The 21566-nt window shown below is 47.1% G+C and overlaps 1 protein-coding gene across 1 annotated transcript; it reads left to right on the forward strand.

Annotated features, from left to right (window-relative positions):
* Positions 1-879: 879 nt before the first annotated feature.
* Positions 880-21314, forward strand: RNF167 (ring finger protein 167; the record flags this gene model as incomplete). The annotated part of the gene is given in 4 exon segments (XM_073623910.1): positions 880-1071; positions 13735-13839; positions 17328-17414; positions 21192-21314. Coding segments are annotated over 4 exon segments (507 nt in total), but the record flags the coding sequence as incomplete, so codon positions are not given.
* Between the last annotated feature and the right edge of the window lie 252 nt (positions 21315-21566).

Consider the following 21566-nt stretch of genomic DNA (forward strand, 5'->3'; position numbering starts at 1 on the left):
CCATGCAGTTTAGCAGTAAGTCTGTGCCGTGTAATCTTTGCTGTTTTCCAGCTTGACATGAAAAGTGGAGGCTGTTATAAACACTGGGGGGTGGGGCACTCCATATTGGTTTGGGGTGGGATGTCCACTAAGCTCTTTTAGGACTGGTGTCCCCAAACATTTGATTTATGTATAAAAAAAAAAAGTGGTGTCACCTTCTAACAATGCCATCCTTGCAACCAATCGATGACCGGCTTGCGGTGGCAGACTAGATCAGCTGCCTATGTGCATTTCCATAACTGCGTTAGAGAGATTTACCCTCACTTCCTGTCTCGTTGACAACGTTTTGCCAGACAGGAAGTGACCATGTTGAACTTTCCCAATGCAATATTATTATTATTATTATTATTTATATAGCGCCAACATTTTACGCAGCGCTTTACAACATAAAAAGGAGACAATACAGTTATAATACAATAAAATACAGGAGGATTAAGAAGGCCCTGCTCAGAAGAGCTTACAATCTAATAGCAATAACCAGGCGATCTGCCTTATGTCCTATGGCTCCAGTTCAAAAAAGAAATGTCACATAATGCAAAGTCTATCTAGTTCCTGGGATAGGGACGTACTGCGCAAAAAAAAAATGCAACTTGTCACTTCCTGTTTTGGTAAAACGTTGTCACTGGGACAGGAAGTGAGGGGAAATCTCTGTGAAGGGAGATAACAGGAGAAAATCTTGGCTTTCACATTAATGGTGCAGACGACGACAACATTCGGAATACGTTTCAGTAGAATGGGATGATGCCAGTAAAGGGTTAATCCCATGTTACCATGGACTGTCTGTGTCCAGGGGAATTCTTTTTTATAAATAAAGTTGATTGAACACAGAGCCTGTTATGAATGGCACGCCCAGCTGTACAATGGAAGGGGGAGGGGGAGCAGGAAATGAGGACAGGCCTGAGGGGGGAGGAGTCACACCAGGAAAACAAGCAGAGGAGACACAGCCTGATATCCCTGTGTACACCGACACTGACACTGCGAGCGACATACCATGTAAACACAGCGAGACACACAGGAAGAGAGCGCAATCCGGTGAGACCTCATCTCTTATTATATACCATAGAACACTGTATACAATGTATCTGCTATGATCTGTGTATACAATGTATCAGATGTACACTGTGGGATGACAGTGTGCAGTATATACAGGAGAGGAGTGTGGAGGGGATGACAGTGGGCAGTATATACAGGAGAGGAGTGTGAAGGAGATGACAGTGGGCAGTATGTACAGGAGAGGAGTGTGGAGGGATGACAGTGGGCAGTATGTACAGGAGAGGAGTGTGGAGGAGATGACAGTGGACAGTATGTACAGGAGAGGAGTGTGGAGGAGATGACAGTGTGCAGTATGTACAGGAGAGGAGTGTGGAGGAAATGACAGTGGGCAGTATGTACAGGAGAGGAGTGTGGAGGGGATGACAGTGGGCAGTATGTACAGGAGAGGAGTGTGGAGGGATGACAGTGGGCAGTATGTACAGGAGAGGAGTGTGGAGGAGATGACAGTGGACAGTATGTACAGGAGAGGAGTGTGGAGGAGATGACAGTGTGCAGTATGTACAGGAGAGGAGTGTGGAGGGGATGACAGTGGACAGTATGTACAGGAGAGGAGTGTGGAGGGATGACAGTGGGCAGTATGTACAGGAGAGGAGTGTGGAGGGATGACAGTGGGCAGTATGTACAGGAGAGGAGTGTGGAGGAGATGACAGTGGACAGTATGTACAGGAGAGGAGTGTGGAGGAGATGACAGTGTGCAGTATGTACAGGAGAGGAGTGTGGAGGGGATGACAGTGGACAGTATGTACAGGAGAGGAGTGTGGAGGGATGACAGTGGGCAGTATGTACAGGAGAGGAGTGTGGAGGAGATGACAGTGGACAGTATGTACAGGAGAGGAGTGTGGAGGAGATGACAGTGTGCAGTATGTACAGGAGAGGAGTGTGGAGGAGATGACAGTGGGCACTATGTACAGGAGAGGAGTGTGGAGGGTATGACAGTGGGCAGTATGTACAGGAGAGGAGTGTGGAGGGATGACAGTGGGCAGTATGTACAGGAGAGGAGTGTGGAGGGATGACAGTGGGCACTATGTACAGGAGAGGAGTGTGGAGGGTATGACAGTGGGCACTATGTACAGGAGAGGAGTGTGGAGGGATGACAGTGGGCACTATGTACAGGAGAGGAGTGTGGAGGGATGACAGTGGGCAGTATGTACAGGAGAGGAGTGTGGAGGGATGACAGTGGGCAGTATGTACAGGAGAGGAGTGTGGAGGGATGACAGTGGGCAGTATGTACAGGAGAGGAGTGTGGAGGGATGACAGTGGGCAGTATGTACAGGAGAGGAGTGTGGAGGGATGACAGTGGGCAGTATGTACAGGAGAGGAGTGTGGAGGGATGACAGTGGGCAGTATGTACAGGAGAGGAGTGTGGAGGGATGACAGTGGGCAGTATGTACAGGAGAGGAGTGTGGAGGGATGACAGTGGGCAGTATGTACAGGAGAGGAGTGTGGAGGAGATGACAGTGGACAGTATGTACAGGAGAGGAGTGTGGAGGAGATGACAGTGTGCAGTATGTACAGGAGAGGAGTGTGGAGGGGATGACAGTGGACAGTATGTACAGGAGAGGAGTGTGGAGGGATGACAGTGGGCAGTATGTACAGGAGAGGAGTGTGGAGGAGATGACAGTGGACAGTATGTACAGGAGAGGAGTGTGGAGGAGATGACAGTGTGCAGTATGTACAGGAGAGGAGTGTGGAGGAGATGACAGTGGACAGTATGTACAGGAGAGGAGTGTGGAGGAGATGACAGTGTGCAGTATGTACAGGAGAGGAGTGTGGAGGGGATGACAGTGGACAGTATGTACAGGAGAGGAGTGTGGAGGGATGACAGTGGGCAGTATGTACAGGAGAGGAGTGTGGAGGAGATGACAGTGGGCACTATGTACAGGAGAGGAGTGTGGAGGGATGACAGTGGGCAGTATGTACAGGAGAGGAGTGTGGAGGAGATGACAGTGGGCACTATGTACAGGAGAGGAGTGTGGAGGGATGACAGTGGGCAGTATGTACAGGAGAGGAGTGTGGAGGAAATGACAGTGGGCAGAATGTACAGGAGAGGAGTGTGGAGGGGATGACAGTGGACAGTATGTACAGGAGAGGAGTGTGGAGGGATGACAGTGGGCAGTATGTACAGGAGAGGAGTGTGGAGGAGATGACAGTGGGCAGAATGTACAGGAGAGGAGTGTGGAGGAGATGACAGTGTGCAGTATGTACAGGAGAGGAGTGTGGAGGGATGACAGTGGGCAGAATGTACAGGAGAGGAGTGTGGAGGAGATGACAGTGTGCAGTATGTACAGGAGAGGAGTGTGAAGGTTATGACAGTGGACAGTATGTACAGGAGAGGAGTGTGGAGGAGATGACAGTGGGCAGTATGTACAGGAGAGGAGTGTGGAGGAGATGACAGTGGGCAGTATGTACAGGAGAGGAGTGTGAAGGTTATGACAGTGGGCAGTATGTACAGGAGAGGAGTGTGGAGGGATGACAATGGGCACTATGTACAGGAGAGGAGTGTGGAGGAGATGACAGTGGGCAGTATGTACAGGAGAGGAGTGTGGAGGGATGACAGTGGGCAGTATGTACAGGAGAGGAGTGTGGAGGAGATGACAGTGGGCAGTATGTACAGGAGAGGAGTGTGGAGGAGATGACAGTGGGCAGTATGTACAGGAGAGGAGTGTGGAGGAGATGACAGTGGGCAGTATGTACAGGAGAGGAGTGTGGAGGGATGACAGTGGGCAGTATGTACAGGAGAGGAGTGTGGAGGGGATGACAATGGGCAGTATGTACAGGAGAGGAGTGTGGAGGAGGTGACAGTGGGCAGTATGTACAGGAGAGGAGTGTGGAGGGATGATGGTGGGCAGTATGTACACGAGAGGAGTGTGGAGGAGGTGACAGTGGGCAGTATGTACAGGAGAGGAGTGTGGAGGAGGTGACAGTGGGCAGTATGTACAGGAGAGGAGTGTGGAGGAGGTGACAGTGGGCAGTATGTACAGGAGAGGAGTGTGGAGGAGGTGACAGTGGGCAGTATGTACAGGAGAGGAGTGTGGAGGAGATGACAGTGGGCAGTATGTACAGGAGAGGAGTGTGGAGGAGGTGACAGTGTGCAGTATGTACAGGAGAGGAGTGTGGAGGAGATGACAGTGGGCAGTATGTACAGGAGAGGAGTGTGGAGGAGATGACAGTGGGCAGTATGTACAGGAGAGGAGTGTGGAGGAGGTGACAGTGGGCAGTATGTACAGGAGAGGAGTGTGGAGGAGGTGACAGTGGGCAGTATGTACAGGAGAGGAGTGTGGAGGGATGATGGTGGGCAGTATGTACAGGAGAGGAGTGTGGAAGGGAGGACAGTCTATCCTAGACAAACTGGCTTCTGGCACTGTTGGGGATTCCCCTCTGTCCAGGTGAACATCTATATATGGTCTGATGGATGTCTGGAGATGGAAGCACCCTGCGGAAAGTGCTTTCACCTGCCACTCAACCTTTTACCGCACCCTGTCGCGAATACATCCTCCCAAGGGGTATATCGGATCATGCCCCTATGCTCTGCTGGCTACAAACGTCCACTCCACCCTCGGATAGAGTGTGGCTGCTCTCCAGGTATTGGATCTCTGACCCTACTATAGAATTTGAGATAGCTAAACTTACCTCTGAATTTTGGCGTGTGAATGACCGCACGGCCTCCTCGGAGGCGACATGGGATGCTTTCAAGGCCTACATTAGAGGCTGCTATCAGTCCTCTATCTCTAGAGCCCGGTGAAATGCGGCTGTCACTACAGAGGAGGCTGAGAGCAGGGCGAGCGCCCTGGAGTCTCAATATATCCTCTCTAAAACCCAATCACATGCTTGGACATGCAGGCTGCCTACCGTGAAGAGGTTCTCCTGCGGGTGACCAAGGCCAAAAGGAACCAATTAGCACAAACACAGCGCATCTTTGAACAAGGTGAGAGGACTGGGCGACTCCTGGCCTGGCTAGCAAAAGGACAACGACTAACTACTAGTATAGCCCGCATCAGAGATGACCTTGGGGCGGTTGTGACTGACCCACAGGCCATCAATGACCGCTTTGCCTCTTATTACGAATCCCTATACTCAACCAGGGCAGAATACTAGAAGGAGGAACTAGGGGACTATCTGGATCAGATTGTTTTTCCCAGACTGACTGAGGCGGCTAGGGATCGATTGGATAGCCCAATAACCCTCAAAGAAGTGCAACAGGCGATAGGTGCCCTGCAGGTGGGGAAGACTCCCGGGGCTGACGGCTTGCCAACGGAGTTCTACAAACAATATGGTGAACAATTAACGCCCAGACTGCACAACATGGTTGCTAAAGCCCTGGAGGGAGGTGTTCTTCCTACCTCCATGGCTGTGGCAATCCTCGTGGTGATTCCCAAGCCTGACAAGAACCCTGAATTATGCACATCATACCGACCTATATCCTTACTTAACGTTGACGTTAAGATACTTACCAAAATACTGGCAGGTAGAGTGAACGACGTTATCCTCACCCTGATCCATGAGGATCAGATGGGATTTATGCCTGGTAAAGGGATGGATATCAACCTTAGGAGGCTGTATACGGTTTTGGCGTCCACAGACTATGTCACTCCATCGGATGCAGTGGCTTCTCTTGATGCTGAAAAACCATTTGATTCGGTGGAGTGGGTCTATCTATGGGAGGTCCTACGCCGGTTCGGCTTTGGGCCCAATTTTATCTCATGGGTCCAGACCCTGTACAGTTCTCCGAGGGCTAGAGTCCGGATGGGGTCAACCCTCTCTTCACCCTTCCGGCTCCACAGAGGTACGTGACAGGGGTGCCCCCTGTCCCCGGCCCGCTTCGCGTTGGCCATTGAGCCGATGGCGGTTCTCCGGCGCTCTTCAGAGGCATTGGATGGGATTTCCATAGGTCTGGTACAAGAGAGGGTCTCCCTATATGCCGACGATACTCTCCTATATCTGTGTAACGTCAGGGACTCCCTGAGGGCGGCTCTGTCTATCATAGATCGGTTCGGTCGTTTTTCCAGCATCTGCATTAACTGGGGCAAGCCAGTTATATTCCCACTGTCCTCTACAGACATAGCACTGCCAACCAATACCCCACTAACAATGGTCTCTCAGTTCAAATATTTAGGTGTCATTATGCATAAGGATCTATCACAATATATCAACCTGAACCTGACCCCGGTGGTTTCTTCCCTGTCTGGGAGATGTGCTGCCTGGAAGACACTGCCCGTTACTCTAGTCGGCAGGGTTAACCTAATCAAGATGTCAGTTTTACCTAAATTCTTTTACTTCTTTAGATAGACCCCGACCTCCATCCCCTCCTCTTTATTTAAAAAATTGGATAGCATTATCACCTCCTTTCTCTGGCTCGGAGGGACGCCTAGGATAGCGAAAGCGACACTACAACTTCCGACCTCCTTGGGGGGCCTGGCCCTACCATGTCTGTATAAATATTATTGGGACGCGGTCCTGGTCTCATTACGCTGGTGGCTCTCGGAAGAGCCGGCCAACACAGCCGCCACTCTTGAGGCGGCTCTGTTGGGCTCATATGCCGAACTAAGGAATGTGGTCCACTGTGGACCCCGGTCCAATGCCAGGATTACCACTCCAATAAAAACCACATTGAAGTTGTGGAACACTGTTAGGTCCAAGATGGAGGAACAAGATCCCCGTAACTTGGTCCCCGTACGCACCATTATGGGGCAATCCTTGTTTGCCATATTTTGCAACCATTCCTGATCCAGTACTCAGTGTGGAGGGTATGACAGTGTGCAGTATGTACAGGAGAGGAGTGTGGAGAGGATGATGGGGTCAGTATGTACAGGAGAGGAGTATGGAGGAGATGACAGTGGTCAGTATGTACAGGAGAGGAGTGTGGAGTGATGACAGTGTGCAGTATGTACAGGAGAGGAGTGTGGAGGGTATGATATTGGGCAGTATGTACAGGAGAGGAGTGTGGAGGGATGACGGTGGACACCAGGGGCGGACTGATAACTCATGGGGCCCCCGGGCCATAGGAGATTATGGGGCCCCCAGGCAATCAGAGATTATGGGGCTACACAGTATACACACACACAGTATACAATCACACAGTATACACATACATGTACACACAGTATAAACAGACAGATGTAAAAAAAACACAGATTTATACATACTGTTCCTGGTTTTACTGAGGCTGGCAACCCTGATGGGGCCCCCTAGTGGCCCATGGCTCTCGGGCAATGCCCGAGTGGCTCAATGGTCAGTCCACCCCTGGTGGACACTATGTACAGGAGAGGAATGTGGAGACTATGACAGTGGGCAGTGTGGAGAGGAGGGGATGACAGTGGGCAGTGTGGAGAGGAGGGGATGACAGTGGGCAGTGTGGAGAGGAGGGGATGACAGTGGGCAGTGTGGAGAGGAGGGGATGACAGTGGGCAGTATGGAGAGGAGGGGATGACAGTGGGCAGTATGGTGAGAAGGGGATGACAGTGGGCAGTATGTACACGAGAGGAGTGTGGAGGACATGACAGTGGGCAGTATGTACAGGAGAGGAGTATTGAGGAGATGACAGTGGACAGTATGTACAGGAGAGGAGTGTGGAGGGATGACAGTGGGCAATATGTATAGGAGAGGAGTGTGGGGGAGATGACAGTGGGCAGTATGTACAGGAGAGGAGTGTGGAGGGGATGACAGTGGACAGTATGTACAGGAGTGTGGAGGAGATGACAGTGGACAGTAGAGGAGTGTGGAGGGATGACAGTGGGCAATATGTACAGGAGAGGTGTGTGGAGAAGATGACAGTGGGCAGTATGGAGACGAGGGGATGACAGTGGGCAGCATGGAGAGGAGGGGATGACAGTGGGCAGCATGGAGAGGAGGGGATGACGGTGGGCAGCATGGAGAGGAGGGGATGACGGTGGAGGAGTGTGGAGGAGATGACAGTGGACAGTAGAGGAGTGTGGAGGGATGACAGTGGGCAATATGTACAGGAGAGGTGTGTGGAGAAGATGACAGTGGGCAGTATGGAGACGAGGGGATGACAGTGGGCAGCATGGAGAGGAGGGGATGACAGTGGGCAGCATGGAGACGAGGGGATGACGGTGGGCAGCATGGAGACGAGGGGATGACGGTGGGCAGTATGGAGAGGAGGGGATGACGGTGGGCAGTATGGAGAGGAGGGGATGACGGTGGGCAGCATGGAGAGGAGGGGATGACGGTGGGCAGCATGGAGAGGAGGGGATGACGGTGGGCAGCATGGAGAGGAGGGGATGACGGTGGGCAGCATGGAGAGGAGGGGATGACGGTGGGCAGCATGGAGAGGAGGGGATGACGGTGGGCAGCATGGAGAGGAGGGGATGACGGTGGGCAGCATGGAGAGGAGGGGATGACGGTGGGCAGCATGGAGAGGAGGGGATGACGGTGGGCAGCATGGAGAGGAGGGGATGACGGTGGGCAGCATGGAGAGGAGGGGATGACGGTGGGCAGCATGGAGAGGAGGGGATGACGGTGGGCAGCATGGAGAGGAGGGGATGACGGTGGGCAGCATGGAGAGGAGGGGATGACGGTGGGCAGCATGGAGAGGAGGGGATGACGGTGGGCAGCATGGAGAGGAGGGGGTGACGGTGGGCAGCATGGAGAGGAGGGGATGACGGTGGGCAGTATGGAGAGGAGGGGATGACGGTGGGCAGTATGGAGAGGAGGGGATGACGGTGGGCAGCATGGAGAGGAGGGGGTGACGGTGGGCAGTATGGAGAGGAGGGGATGACGGTGGGCAGTATGGAGAGGAGGGGATGACGGTGGGCAGTATGGAGAGGAGGGGATGACGGTGGGCAGTATATACCCCAATCCAGCCAGCAAATCTCTGTGAATCTTAGATATTAATAAATATGTATAGACAAAGACAAAATAATAAAAAACATAAGCTGTACATAACTGCAATACATTGAAGATTTCCCCACAGCATTTTTGTGGCCTGATGTCAGCCCCGCCCAGTTGTCTTTACCTCAACCACTCCCACTCTCATATCTCCATCACATAAAATCTGATCATTCTGTTTCCAGCAGCAATCTCAGGTCCTCACAGATGTCATTGGACTTTGTTGGGGGTTTATTCAGAAACTATGAGGGTGGTTGGATTGTTCCAGAATGTAAAATCACCCTCGAGTGTAGGGTTGCCACCCGTCTGGGATTTACCCAGACAGTCCCGATTTTGAATCATGTGTCTGGGTTTCAGGTGGACTGAAACCCAGACACATTATTCAGACCAGGCTGTAGCTCACCAAGTAACCAAAATAGTCACACACAAATCTGTTGCCGTTCAGGAGCTGAAGGTGGCTGTCTGGGGGCAGACCTGGATCACTGGGAGAGGGGGGGGGGGGCCCGATGTCAGAAAGAGCAATTTGGCCACACCCACATTTTGCTGCCCCACGCTGCGCATCGCATCACTTCTTTCCTTGGGGCACCCAAAGGTGTCCCAGGCAGCAAAAGTGTGTTTGGCTTGAAGGAAAGGTGGCAACCCTACTCGAGTGTCTACGGCAGGTTGGAGTTTGTGTTGGTGATCCCTGGTGGCATTGTTTTCAATATGATAGGAGGCCCAGGACTGAGAAAAAGGAAGGCAACGTGGATTGCTCTAGGTGTGCATTGCGATTTCCACCGTTGCCTGTCTGGAATCGCATGCATTGGGCAATGAGTTTTTCTAGACCAGGGGTCTCAAACTGGCGGCCCTCCAGCTGTTGCGAAACTGCAAGTCCCATGAGGCGTTGCAAGGCTAACAGTTACCAGCATGACTCCCACAGGTAGAGACATGATGGGACTTGTAGTTTCGCAACAGGTGGAGGGCCACCAGTTTGAGACCCCTGTTCTAGATCTACGCAGGATCTGCTGGCTTCTAGCAGTTGGTGATCTCCAGATCTCTCACTAGTGATGCTACCTTAGGGGATGCAAAGACATGCAAGTTCCAGTCCAACACGTGCTCTGATTGGAGGCTCCTTCTCCCCAGTCTCTAAGATGAGAGTCTGAGCCCCCATAATGCACCTATTTCCTTTTCTAAGACTGAAGGATAATGGGAACTTTTATTAAAGCTGAACAGTTTCTAGTTTCTGCAAAACAGTAAATGAATTACTGGCTCCATGTAGTGGTCAAATCTGATATTGCAGGCTGAGAATTCCTTGCTGGAGGCACAACACTCAGACCCGGAACTTCTATGAGGAGCACTGTTCCTCCCTGCCAGCCACAGCGGTTTACTTGCTTCTTATGTGCTTGGTTTTAATGTTCAAATGTATGTATAGGCAGAAAGTAGGAAAGGGTTAGACCCTCTGTCAGGATTTTATTGCTATGTCCCCACTGGGGAGGATGACTCCTCTAATTGCGTTGGTGACCTTTGTCACCAAGAGGGAAAATGATGGGAAGTCCAACATTTTAGAGTTATCACTAGAACAGGAATACAAGGGAAATCTTCATATTGAGATACCTGTTCCAGTAATAACTAAGAGGAGAATTCTCTTCACTTTGCAGAGATTTCCTGTTGCGTCTTTAGGAAAGGAAGTGGTGACAATGGATACAAAGGAAGCAAAATACATCACAGATAGGGGTTCCTATCCACTGTGAGAAGGACAGTCCCGATGATTTCAGGAACCTGAGGGTTACCAGGCAGCAGTGGGTAATGATGGTGGAGCGTAGCGGGCCAGATAACTGTGGAGCATGTTGGAGACTGTGGAGACCCGGGTGTCACAGGGGCTCACATAGGATGTTCTGGGTTGCACTGAAGTCATGGGGTACACTGGGGTCACAGATTACACAGGATCCTTGGAGATGCAATAGAGTCATTGGGCACAAAGGGGCACACTGGGATTGGAGAATGACAAAAAAAATGCTGTGGGATGCACTGAAGTCGAGGGTACACTGGAATATCTAGATGACATTGGAGCACACAGGAAAGTCACTAGATGACCTAGAGACAATTGGAGTACTCTAGAGTCTAGATGACACCGAGATGCATGGGAGGTCACTAAATGACACAGGGGCAATGGAGTGACTAATTGATACTGGGATGCACAGGAGGTTACTAGATGAGATGGTCATACTGGAGCACATTGGATGAGACTGGGGTGCAGAAGTGGTAACTAGAAGACACTAGGGTGCACAGGAGGTCACTTGGAGTCAATGGATGACACGAGGGAACTGGAGCGTTCTAGATGACCCTGAGGTGCATGGGAGTTCACTAGATTAAAAGGGGGCACTGGAGTCACTGGATGCCACTGGGGTGCACCGTGCACAGGAGGTCACTAGATGACATGGTCATACTGGAGCACACTGACACTGGGGTGCACAGGAGGTCCCTTGATGGCACTGGGGTGCACAGGAGGTCACTAGATTACATGAGAACAATGGAGTGCGCTGGATGGTACTGGAGTGCTCAGGAGGTCACTAGAAGACACTAGGGTGCATAGACTGTCACTAGATGACTTGGGGGGCACTGGAGTCACTAGATGACGCTGGGGTGCACAGAAGGTCACTAAATGACATGATCATATTTGAGCACACTGGATGACACTGAGGTGCACAGGTGGTCACTAGATGACATGGGGGCGCTGGAGTCACTAGATGACACCGGGGAGCAACAGAGGTCCCTTGATGGGACTGGGATGCACAGGAGGTCACTAGATGACGCGAGCACACTGGGGTGCACTGGATGACACTGGGGTGCTCAGAAGGTCACTAGATGACATGGGGGCACTGGAGTCACTAGATGACACCTGGGAGCACCGGAGGTCCCTTGATGGCACTGGGGTGCACAGGAGGTCACTAGATGACATGGTCATATTGGAGTACACTGGATGACACTGGGGTGCACAGGTGGTGACTAGATGACATGGGGGCACTGGAGTCACCAGATGACACCGGGGAACACCAGAGGTCCCTTAATGGGACTGGGGTGCTCAGGTCACTAGATGACGTGGGGGCATTGGAGTCACTAGATGAAACTGGGGTGCTCAGAAGGTCACTAGATGACATGGGGGCATTGGAGACACTAGATGACACTGGGGTGCACAACAGGTCACTCAGAGTCAGTGGATGACAGGGGGGCAGTAGAGCACACTCTATGACATTGGGGTGCATAGAAGGTCACTTGATGAGACCGGGGCACTGGAGTCATTAGATGACACTGGGGTGCACAGCAGGTCACTCGGACACTAAGTGGATGACAAGGGGGGCACTAGAGCACACTCTATGACATTGGGGTGCATAGAAGGTCACTTGAGACCGGGGCACTGGAGTCATTAGATGACACTGGGGTGCACAGGAGGTCACTCAGGGTCACAGGGGCAGGTATGTATAGCAACAGGGGGCTTAGGTAAAGCATAGCAGCCTGTTGCTTCCCAATTTTGGAGCTGCACAGATTGGGAAAGCTGTTTCCTGATGGGCCAAACTGCCAATCAGGAGAGCTGTCTGAGATGCACTGGGGTCATGGGACGCACAAGGCGCACTGGGGTCCCAAGGTGAAACGGGATACTCTGGAATCGCCGGATGACACAGGAGCACTAGAGTGCACTAAATGACATTGGGGTACATTGGAGGTCACTTGGAGTCAGTAGGTGACATGGGGCCACTAGAGTGCTCAAAATGACACTGGGGTGCACAGGAGGTCACTAGGAGTGACAGGGGAAGGTAAGTATAGAAGCAGAGGGCACGGGAAGTGCATAGTGACAAGTCGCTTTGCAATGTGTACACAAGGAAAGCTACCTTTGGATTGGCTGCAGTTCTGACACTGGGTGAAGCCCAGGAATTCCAAGGACTGTGCACCAGACAGGAGACCCGGCGAGGAGGTTAGTGTGCAAAAAATAAACTGCCCGGGGTTCTAACCCTTCCCTACTTCTTACTAAAAATAAGTTTTGTCTATACATCCCCTTTTATTTCCAATGGTGCTTATGTAGTATAGAAGGATCCAAAGCACGATGTGGTGCTTTGGATTCCCCAGAGCTGCAGTCACTCCAGATTATCTCTACACCTGATGGACTTCGTACTCCAGGAATGCACTTCCCCACTCGTATTCCATCTGAACTGCCTATCCCCATAGAGCTCAGCAGGGAAACAAACAGAAGCAACTTAAATGCACATCAGTGCGTCCCACTGATTTTCCATGGAGTGTACTCCAACCCCATAGGTGCCCATACAGGTTTGGTGATCCAATTAGAAGAAGCCGTCTGATTGGTTTCCACATCAGGGTTATTCTCTGCTGCTTGCTGGCAGGGGCAAGGCTTTTCTTTTTAGGCTGTGGCTGTTTTTTTAAGAAAAAGGAACTGTAAGGGGAACATGTGACAGTGCTGGGGCCTGTTGATTGGCCTTTCAAACACCCAGAACTTCCTCACGGGAGGGCAAGGAGACCAACACCCCAGGCCCGTGTAAGCTCAGACTTGAAGCTTACACGGGACTTCTACTCCTTGGAGAGGACAGGTACCCTTTAAACTTCTGTAGGGGCCACAATAAAGAGAACCCGTTCCTTAGCCTTGCAAGGCCAAGCATGGGTTTAGCTGCAATAAAACAAATTTGACAGATACATTCTATATCCGCAAGAAAGTAATCCATCCCTGATCTATTTCCTAACCATTCGATTTTCTAAAAAGCTCCACGGATTAGAGTTGCTATTTTAATATGCGAATCCTTCTGTTTGCAGAATCTGGTATACAAGATGAAGCCCATTTCTCCCCTGCATCACCTACTCGTATCGGCGGTGCTGATCCTCGCCAGCACTTCATTTGCACACGCCCTCATCTACGCGGTAAGATAACCAATCCCTTTTATGATTATCTTTATTGTTTTTCACACTTCTAAATGTGATCAGTGGGATGGTCTTTGGTCAATTTTATTTTAATATATTTTAAGGGGGTCTGGGATTTTTGGTCTCGCTCTCTCATACTGGTCACTGGAAGTTCAACATGGCACCTCATGGCAAAGAACTCTCTGAGGATCTGGAAAAAAAGAATTGTTGCTCTACATAAAGATGGCCTAGGCTATAAGAAGATTGCCAAGACCCTGAAACTGATCTGCAGCACGGTGGCCAAGACCATACAGCGGTTTAACAGGACAGGTTCCACTCAGAACAGACCTCGCCATGGTCCACCAAAGAGGTTGACTGCATGTGCTCAGCGTCATATCCAGATGTTGTCTTTGGGAAATAGACGTATGAGTGCTGCCCGCATTGCTGCAGAGGTTGAAGGGGTGGGGGGTCAGCCTGTCAGTGCTCAGACCATACGCTGCACACTGCATCAAATTTTGTCTGCATGGCTGTCGTCCCAGAAGGAAGCCTCTTCTAAAGATGATGCACAAAAAAGCTCGCCAACAGTTTGCTGAAGACAAGCAGACTAAGGACATGGATTACTGGAACCATGTCCTGTGGTCTGATGAGACCAAAATAAACTTATTTGGTTCAGATGGTGTCAGGCGTGTGTGGCCGCAACCAGGTGAGGAGTACAAAGACAAGTGTGTCTTGCCTACAGTCAAGCATGGTGATGGGAGTGTCATGGTCTGGGGCTGCATGAGTGCTGCCGGCACTGGAGAGCTACAGATCATTGAGGGAACCATGAATGCCAACATGTACTGTGACATACTGAAGCAGAGCATGATCCCCTTCCTTCAGAGACTGGGCCGCAGGGCAGTATTCCAACATGATAACGACCCCAAACACACCTCCAAGATGACCGCTGCCTTGCTAAAGAAGCTGAGGGTAAAGGTGATGGACTGGCCAAGCATGTCTCCAGACATTAACCCTATTGATCATCTGTGGGGCATCCTCAAATGGAAGGTGAAGGAGCACAAGGTCTCTAACATCCACCAGCTCTGTGATGTCATCATGGAGGAGTGGAAGAGGACTCCAGTGACAAGCTGGGAAGCTCTGGTGAACTCCATGCCCAAGAGGGTTAAGGCAGTGCTGGAAAATAATGGTGGCCACACAAAATATTGACACTTTGTGCCCAATTTGGACATTTTCACTTAGGGGTGTACTCACTTTTGTTGCCAGCGATTTAGACATTAATGGCTGTGTGTTGAGTTATTTTGAGGGGACAGCAAATTTACACTGTTATACAAGCTGTACACTCACTACTTTACATTGTAGACAAGTGTCATTTCTTCAGTGTTGTCACATGAAAAGAGAGAAGAAAATATTTACAAAAATGTGAGGGGTGTACTCACTTTTGTGAGATACTGTGTGTGTAAAAAAAAAAAAATATATATATATATATATATATATATATATATATATATATATATATATATATATATATATATATATATATATATATATATATATATATATATATAATTTATGTTTACAGCTATCAACAGTTTAATACACCGAAGAGGGGGGGGGGTCCTCTAATTTGTATTCGATCTAAAGGAATGTGAATATACAGATCTAAAAAACAACCATATAGAATGCATTTAATCCTCCTAGAAGTGTATATATGATTATGCATGATCGGCATTTACCTGCTCACCATATATATTGATCTCTGAGTGATCTGGTTAGATTTTATAGCCATGAATGGATCATAGGGGGGTCTTTTTATAAAGCATTCGTTGCACGAATATCAGAAACATTTTGTACAAACTGAGCTAAATTTCACAGTACGTTTCCGAATAGAATAACTTCTGTTTAATCGGCTCCATCTAGTGTCCAAAATGTGGTACAGATTTATCATATATCTCAGAAAATATACCGCAGTTTGGTCACTAGATGGAGCCGGATGCAGGAGTAAATCTATTCGCAAACGTAGGGCAAAAATTTCGTTCAGCTTGTGCAAATGTTTCCGAGATTCGTGCAACAAATGTTTTATAAGTAGACCCCTAACTGTGCCAGAAGGGGGCACCCTACTCCATTCTATTGTATAGTATATATAATATTTTAGATGCCTCTCCTATGTCTCCCGGATGAAGCGGATTTCTGATCTGCGTAACAACAAGGATTGTCCTGACTACTATATATTCTGACTACAATGTATAATAAGGGTAATATTTGATTATGCAAAGGGTAGTTGAGGGTATTGTGGGAGATTTGTCACCTATCACATAGGGATTTATTTCTAAATTAAATAATAAAAAAAAAAAAAAAGCTGTATGTTCGGTGAAATGAAATGTTGTTTTTCTGTGCAAAATCGAATGTGATTAGGCTATTTTTTCTGCAGGTTTAATGTTGTTCATTCATTAAAAAAAAAAAAAATAATGGGGTTGGGGAAAATACCGCATTATAGCCACTAGATGGAGCTGATGATCGTAGGAAATAAATATGCTTTTCTTATGATTGTCAGCTCCATCTGGTGGCCAGAATGCGGTATTTTCCCCAACCATTTTTTTTTTTTTTTTTTTTTTTAAATTCGGAACATTCGACCTGTAGAGGGAATAGAAGAACAGCAGTTTCACTGGATGTACAGCCAAATATAAATATATATGTATATGTAATATATATTTATATGTAATATAAATACATCCCTTACTGTGTGTATTATAGAAGATCTTTACTTTTTATTTATTTATTTTATGTCTGTAAATAAAAACCTTTTTTTTTTCCATATATTATAATCTGCAATGTTTATGTTGATGAATTACCTACCCCCCATATACATGCGCTGCAATTACATGAATAACATTTTTATGGTTTAAAAAAAAAAAACACGCACACGCTAGTTCTTGCAGCTGTTTGATCCTTTCAGACTGAGGTCAGTTCATATTTCAGGTATACTTTAGTAAAATAAGCCCACCACTGCTAGGAGAGGGAGGGGAGCGCCTCTTCTCTCCAGGCTTTCAGCTGTGTGTGTAATTTGAGCCTGTCTTTCACAGCAGAGGTTTATTTTTTTTATTATTTTTTTTTTTAACAGTAAAAGGTTTTATAAAAGATTTGCTGTGTCTCACAGCACAGCTGCCGCAAATAATCCCTGTAATGTGCCTAATGTGTGTGTTTTTTTATTTATTTTTATTTTTTTTTGTGGGTTTTTTTTTTTACCTGTGATCACCAACTCCATCTATTGGCTGTTATGCTGTATTTTCCTGAAATACGTCAATCAGGAAAATTATGTATTATGGCCACTAGATGGAGCTGGTGATCATAGGAAATTAACACCTTAGACATATTACATTACAAGGATTATTTGCGTCAGCTGTGCAAATGCTAAGATCCTTTTTTATAATGTGACTTCTAAATGACTGAATTGTCTTTTTTTTTTTTTTTTTTTTTTTTTTCCTTTCTTTCTTTTTTGTTGTTGTTTGTCTCAGTACTCGGATAAAAATACGACGGAGCCGCAGGCATTTGATGACCTTCCAGCACAATTTGGGCTCAGTTTGCCCATTGAAGGACTACGGGTGAGTACTCCCAGAGTTTTGTACCCTCTGACTAGACATGTGCAATTTGTTTCGTTACGAATTAGTTTTTTAACAAATTTCGACAAATTCGTTAATTCAGAAATATCCGAATTAACAAAAACCCGTTTAACAATTTTTCCCGAATATTCGGAAATCCGAAATTTCGGAAATGTGAAAATCCAAAAATAAGAACGCAAATTATAAAGAACCAGTCTTCGAAAAAAACAGAAAATTTGAAAATCTGAAATAATAACTAAACAAATAACTATTTCTAACTGTTATATTCTGGGTATAGGAATTTCCTTTCAAATAACGTAACGAATACGAATTTATGCAAAGTTACGAATTATCCAAAATAACGAATGCCGTGTCTAAACAAATGGCACGTAACAAATTAACAATAATAAAAATAATAAAACTTTTTTTTAATAATTCACTCCGTTCCATTTGTTTAGATGCGGCTCTTTCGTTATTTCGCATAATTCGTAACTTCAGATAAATTCATATTTGTTGCGTTCACTAACAAACAGCCAAATGTGAAAGGAAATTCCAATACCTATAATTTTAATAGTTAGTTATATTTAGAATTTTCAAGTTTTCAGATTTTCTTTCTTTTTTTTTTTTTTTTTTTGGATTTACGAATTTCGATCATAACGAATGACCCAAAAAACAAAAACAAAAAAAAACAAACAGATTTTTTGGCAGTGCACATGTCTACCTCTGTCCCCTTACAGTTGCCCCTTACCTGCATGGGCAGTTTTTTTTTTTTTTTGTTTTTTTTTTTGTTTTGGTAAAGGTGAACTAACCCTTTAACCACGTGACCACCAGAAGGTTTTACCCCCTTCATGCTCAAACCATTTTTTGCTATTTCGCATTCTATAACTGGCAATTGCGTGGTCATGTAACGCTGTACGCAAATTAAATTTTATATAATTTTTTTTCACACAAATTGAGATTTCTTTTGGTGGGATTTGATCACCAATGGGTTTTTTTATTTCAATAAAAAAATATATTTAACATTTAAAAAAAAAAAAAAAATATATATATATATATATATATATATATATATATATATATATATATATATATATATATATATATATATATATATATATATATATATATATATATATATATATATATATATATATATATATTCTACTTTCTGTTTATAAAACATATCCACTAAAAGAAAAAAATCTAATTTCTTCATGAATTTAGGCCAAAATGTATTCTGCTACATGGCTGTGATTAAAAAAAAAAAAATCCCAATAATTTTTACATTAATTGGTTTAAGAAATTATAGCGTCAGCAACTTTTAGTTTGACTGTGATAGGGTGGCGACAAATCTGTATGAGTCATGGTTCAATGGGTTCAGTAGGACTTTGGTTCATGTTGGTACCATCTTGATGTTCTGTTGCTTTATTGGCCACTCAACATCCTCATCTCAAAAGGATTAGTGTCCACTCCATCTGAAATTTGAAAGTAATGAGACCAGACAACATCATTTCAATATCGAGTAGTCCAGTTTTGATGAACTCCAATGGCATTGATAAAGAGACAGCTGTTCCAGTCCAAAATTTATCCTAGGGGCACGCATTCGATTAGATTATATTCACACCAAGGCCACGGAAAAAGGCCGGCTCTCATCTACAGGGTCCAACATACTTAGCTCTGGGCTTCATTTCACATTCATCTGGTTGCCATTACATGCCTCCATGCCCTCCCGTCCTGGTGACAACCATTTTTGGGCTGCCATGATATGCCCCCATGCCTTCCTGTCCTTAGTGACAGACATATTTCTACTGCTATGATATGCCTCCATGCCCTCCCGTCCTGGTGACAACCATATTTGGACTGCCATGACATGCCTCTATGCCCTCCCATCCTGGTGACAACCATATTTGGTCTGCCATGACATGCCTACTGTCCTGGTGACAATCATATTTGGGCTACCATGACATGCCTCCATGGCCTCCTGTCCTGGTGACAACCATATTTGGGCTGCCATGACATGCCTCCTTGACCTCTTTTCCTGGTGACAACAATCATATTTGGGCTGCCATGACATGCTTCCATGCCCTCTTGTCCTGGTGACAACCATATTTGGGCTGTCATGACATGCCTCCTTGACCTCTTTTCCTGGTGACAACAATCATATGTGGGCTGCCAGGACATGCTTCCCTGTCCTGGTAACAACCTTTATTTGGGCTGCCATGACATGCCCCATGCCCTCCTGTCCTGGTGACAACCATATTTGGGCTGCCATGACATGCCTCCTGTCCTGGTGACGACCATGTTTGGGCTGCCATGACATGCCTCATTGCCTTTCTCTCCTGGTGACAACTCCCTCCATCCCCCTACTTGTGCCAGGAACAGAAAAGAATCTCTTCATTGGGGTTACAGACCAAAAACAAGAACCTGGCAAAATGTTTAACTCTTCTCCACCCTATCCAAAACTAAAAAAAAATGTCTGGAGTTGGACTTTAAAAGGTTGGTGCTTTGTTGCTGTCCCATACAATTGGTCATGAGGCATGATACCCGATGACCAAGCACAGGAAATGCATAGGGAAGCATTTACAACTATGGACCTATACCATCCCCACGTGGTTCTGCAGGAAAAGTTTTAGAACAGCCTTTCTCAATCTTTTTACCCCATTTTGAACTTATTTTTAGGTCTCGGGGAACCCTTGCTTAAATGAATTCATTGGTGATCCTTGATAAAGATGCTTCTTAGATTGATGGTCAGCAGAAAGAATACAACCCCTTTGGACAGCTAAAAAGGTCATTGGCTTCATGCAACTGGGTCTACCGAGTGGCATTAATTCCGGGACTATGTAAGCACCATCAAATGGGAGGTCGATCGGCCATATCTTGAGGAAGGCTTGGGTTGAGAGTAGCTGATCTAGAAAGTAACCTTGGCTGTCCTGGCTATAAGTTTATCAAAGGGCAGCTATGGTTTAGGAACCAGCCATGGCCTCTCCTGGCATCCCCAGTCCGTTAGCTGGTAGGAGAGGAGCCCATCAAGATCTTTTACTCACATAGCCCATCCTTTTCTTTTTAGTCCACTTTAAATATTCCAGAGATCTCTTTTTTTCACAAGAAAAAATATTCCAGAGATCTTAGTTGGTGAAAATCTCAGGAGTTCATGAGTTTCATGTGATCATGCCACCACCACATCTGCCAGCAATCAGTCCATGGTCAAATTTGCTTAGATCGTTCATTATTTCTTATACGGTTTTCCTGGTCAACATGAACCAAAACTTTTTGAACATGTCTGCAAGCTTTATGAGTTGCAGCCATAAGAAACACAGTAGAGGCGCAACTACAGGGGTCTCAAGGGTCCCAATTGCGACCTGGCCCAATGCTCCAGGGCCCTCCTAGATAGGAGGGGCGGCGGGGATGGCATATAGAGATACCGATGCCCCCCATCTTCCTCCTGCAGCTGCTGAAAACCAGCGTCTCCTCTTCTCTCACCTGCAGGCATTCAGCGGCTGCAGGAGGAAGACGGAGGGCATCGATTTTCTCTATCTGCCACCCCTCCTTTCCTGCTGTCCCCGGGCCCCTCTGGTTCCCCCACAGCGCTGCCGGCTCCCCCCACCCTGTATGTATGTCTCTCTTGGACTTGCTACAGGTTAATGAAGGTCATAAAGTGATGTTGATTGGGGTAGTAGGGCTGGTTTGCATGCAGTCAATGGTGTCCGTGTTGAAAAAGGAGATTCATTTTTAATAGCAAAATCCACAATCTATTGGGGGGTGATTGTTTTTCCTGTACAGGGTTTTATCATCAAAGCCACCCCGGAAAATGGCTGTGAGCCCATCGAACCTCCACCCATAAGAGATAACAAGACCGTATTCTTTGTTCTGATCCGCCGATTTGACTGCAACTTCGATATCAAGGTGAGTCAACCAAAGAGAAGACAAAAATGTCACCAATTCAACCATGGAGCTCAACAGAAGGGGATGAGTCTGTCCTCCTCCTGCAGGGTGATACATATAGAAGGGGATAGGAGTCTGTTCTCCTCCTGCAGGGTGATACATATAGAAGGGGATAGGAGTCTGTTCTCCTCCTGCAGGGTGACATATATATAGAAGGGGATAGGAGTCTGTTCTCCTCCTGCAGGGTGACATATATATAGAAGGGGATAGGAG

The sequence above is a fragment of the Aquarana catesbeiana genome, linkage group LG03 (assembly GCF_042186555.1).
Source record: "Aquarana catesbeiana isolate 2022-GZ linkage group LG03, ASM4218655v1, whole genome shotgun sequence".
NCBI classification, from domain to species: domain Eukaryota; kingdom Metazoa; phylum Chordata; class Amphibia; order Anura; family Ranidae; genus Aquarana; species Aquarana catesbeiana.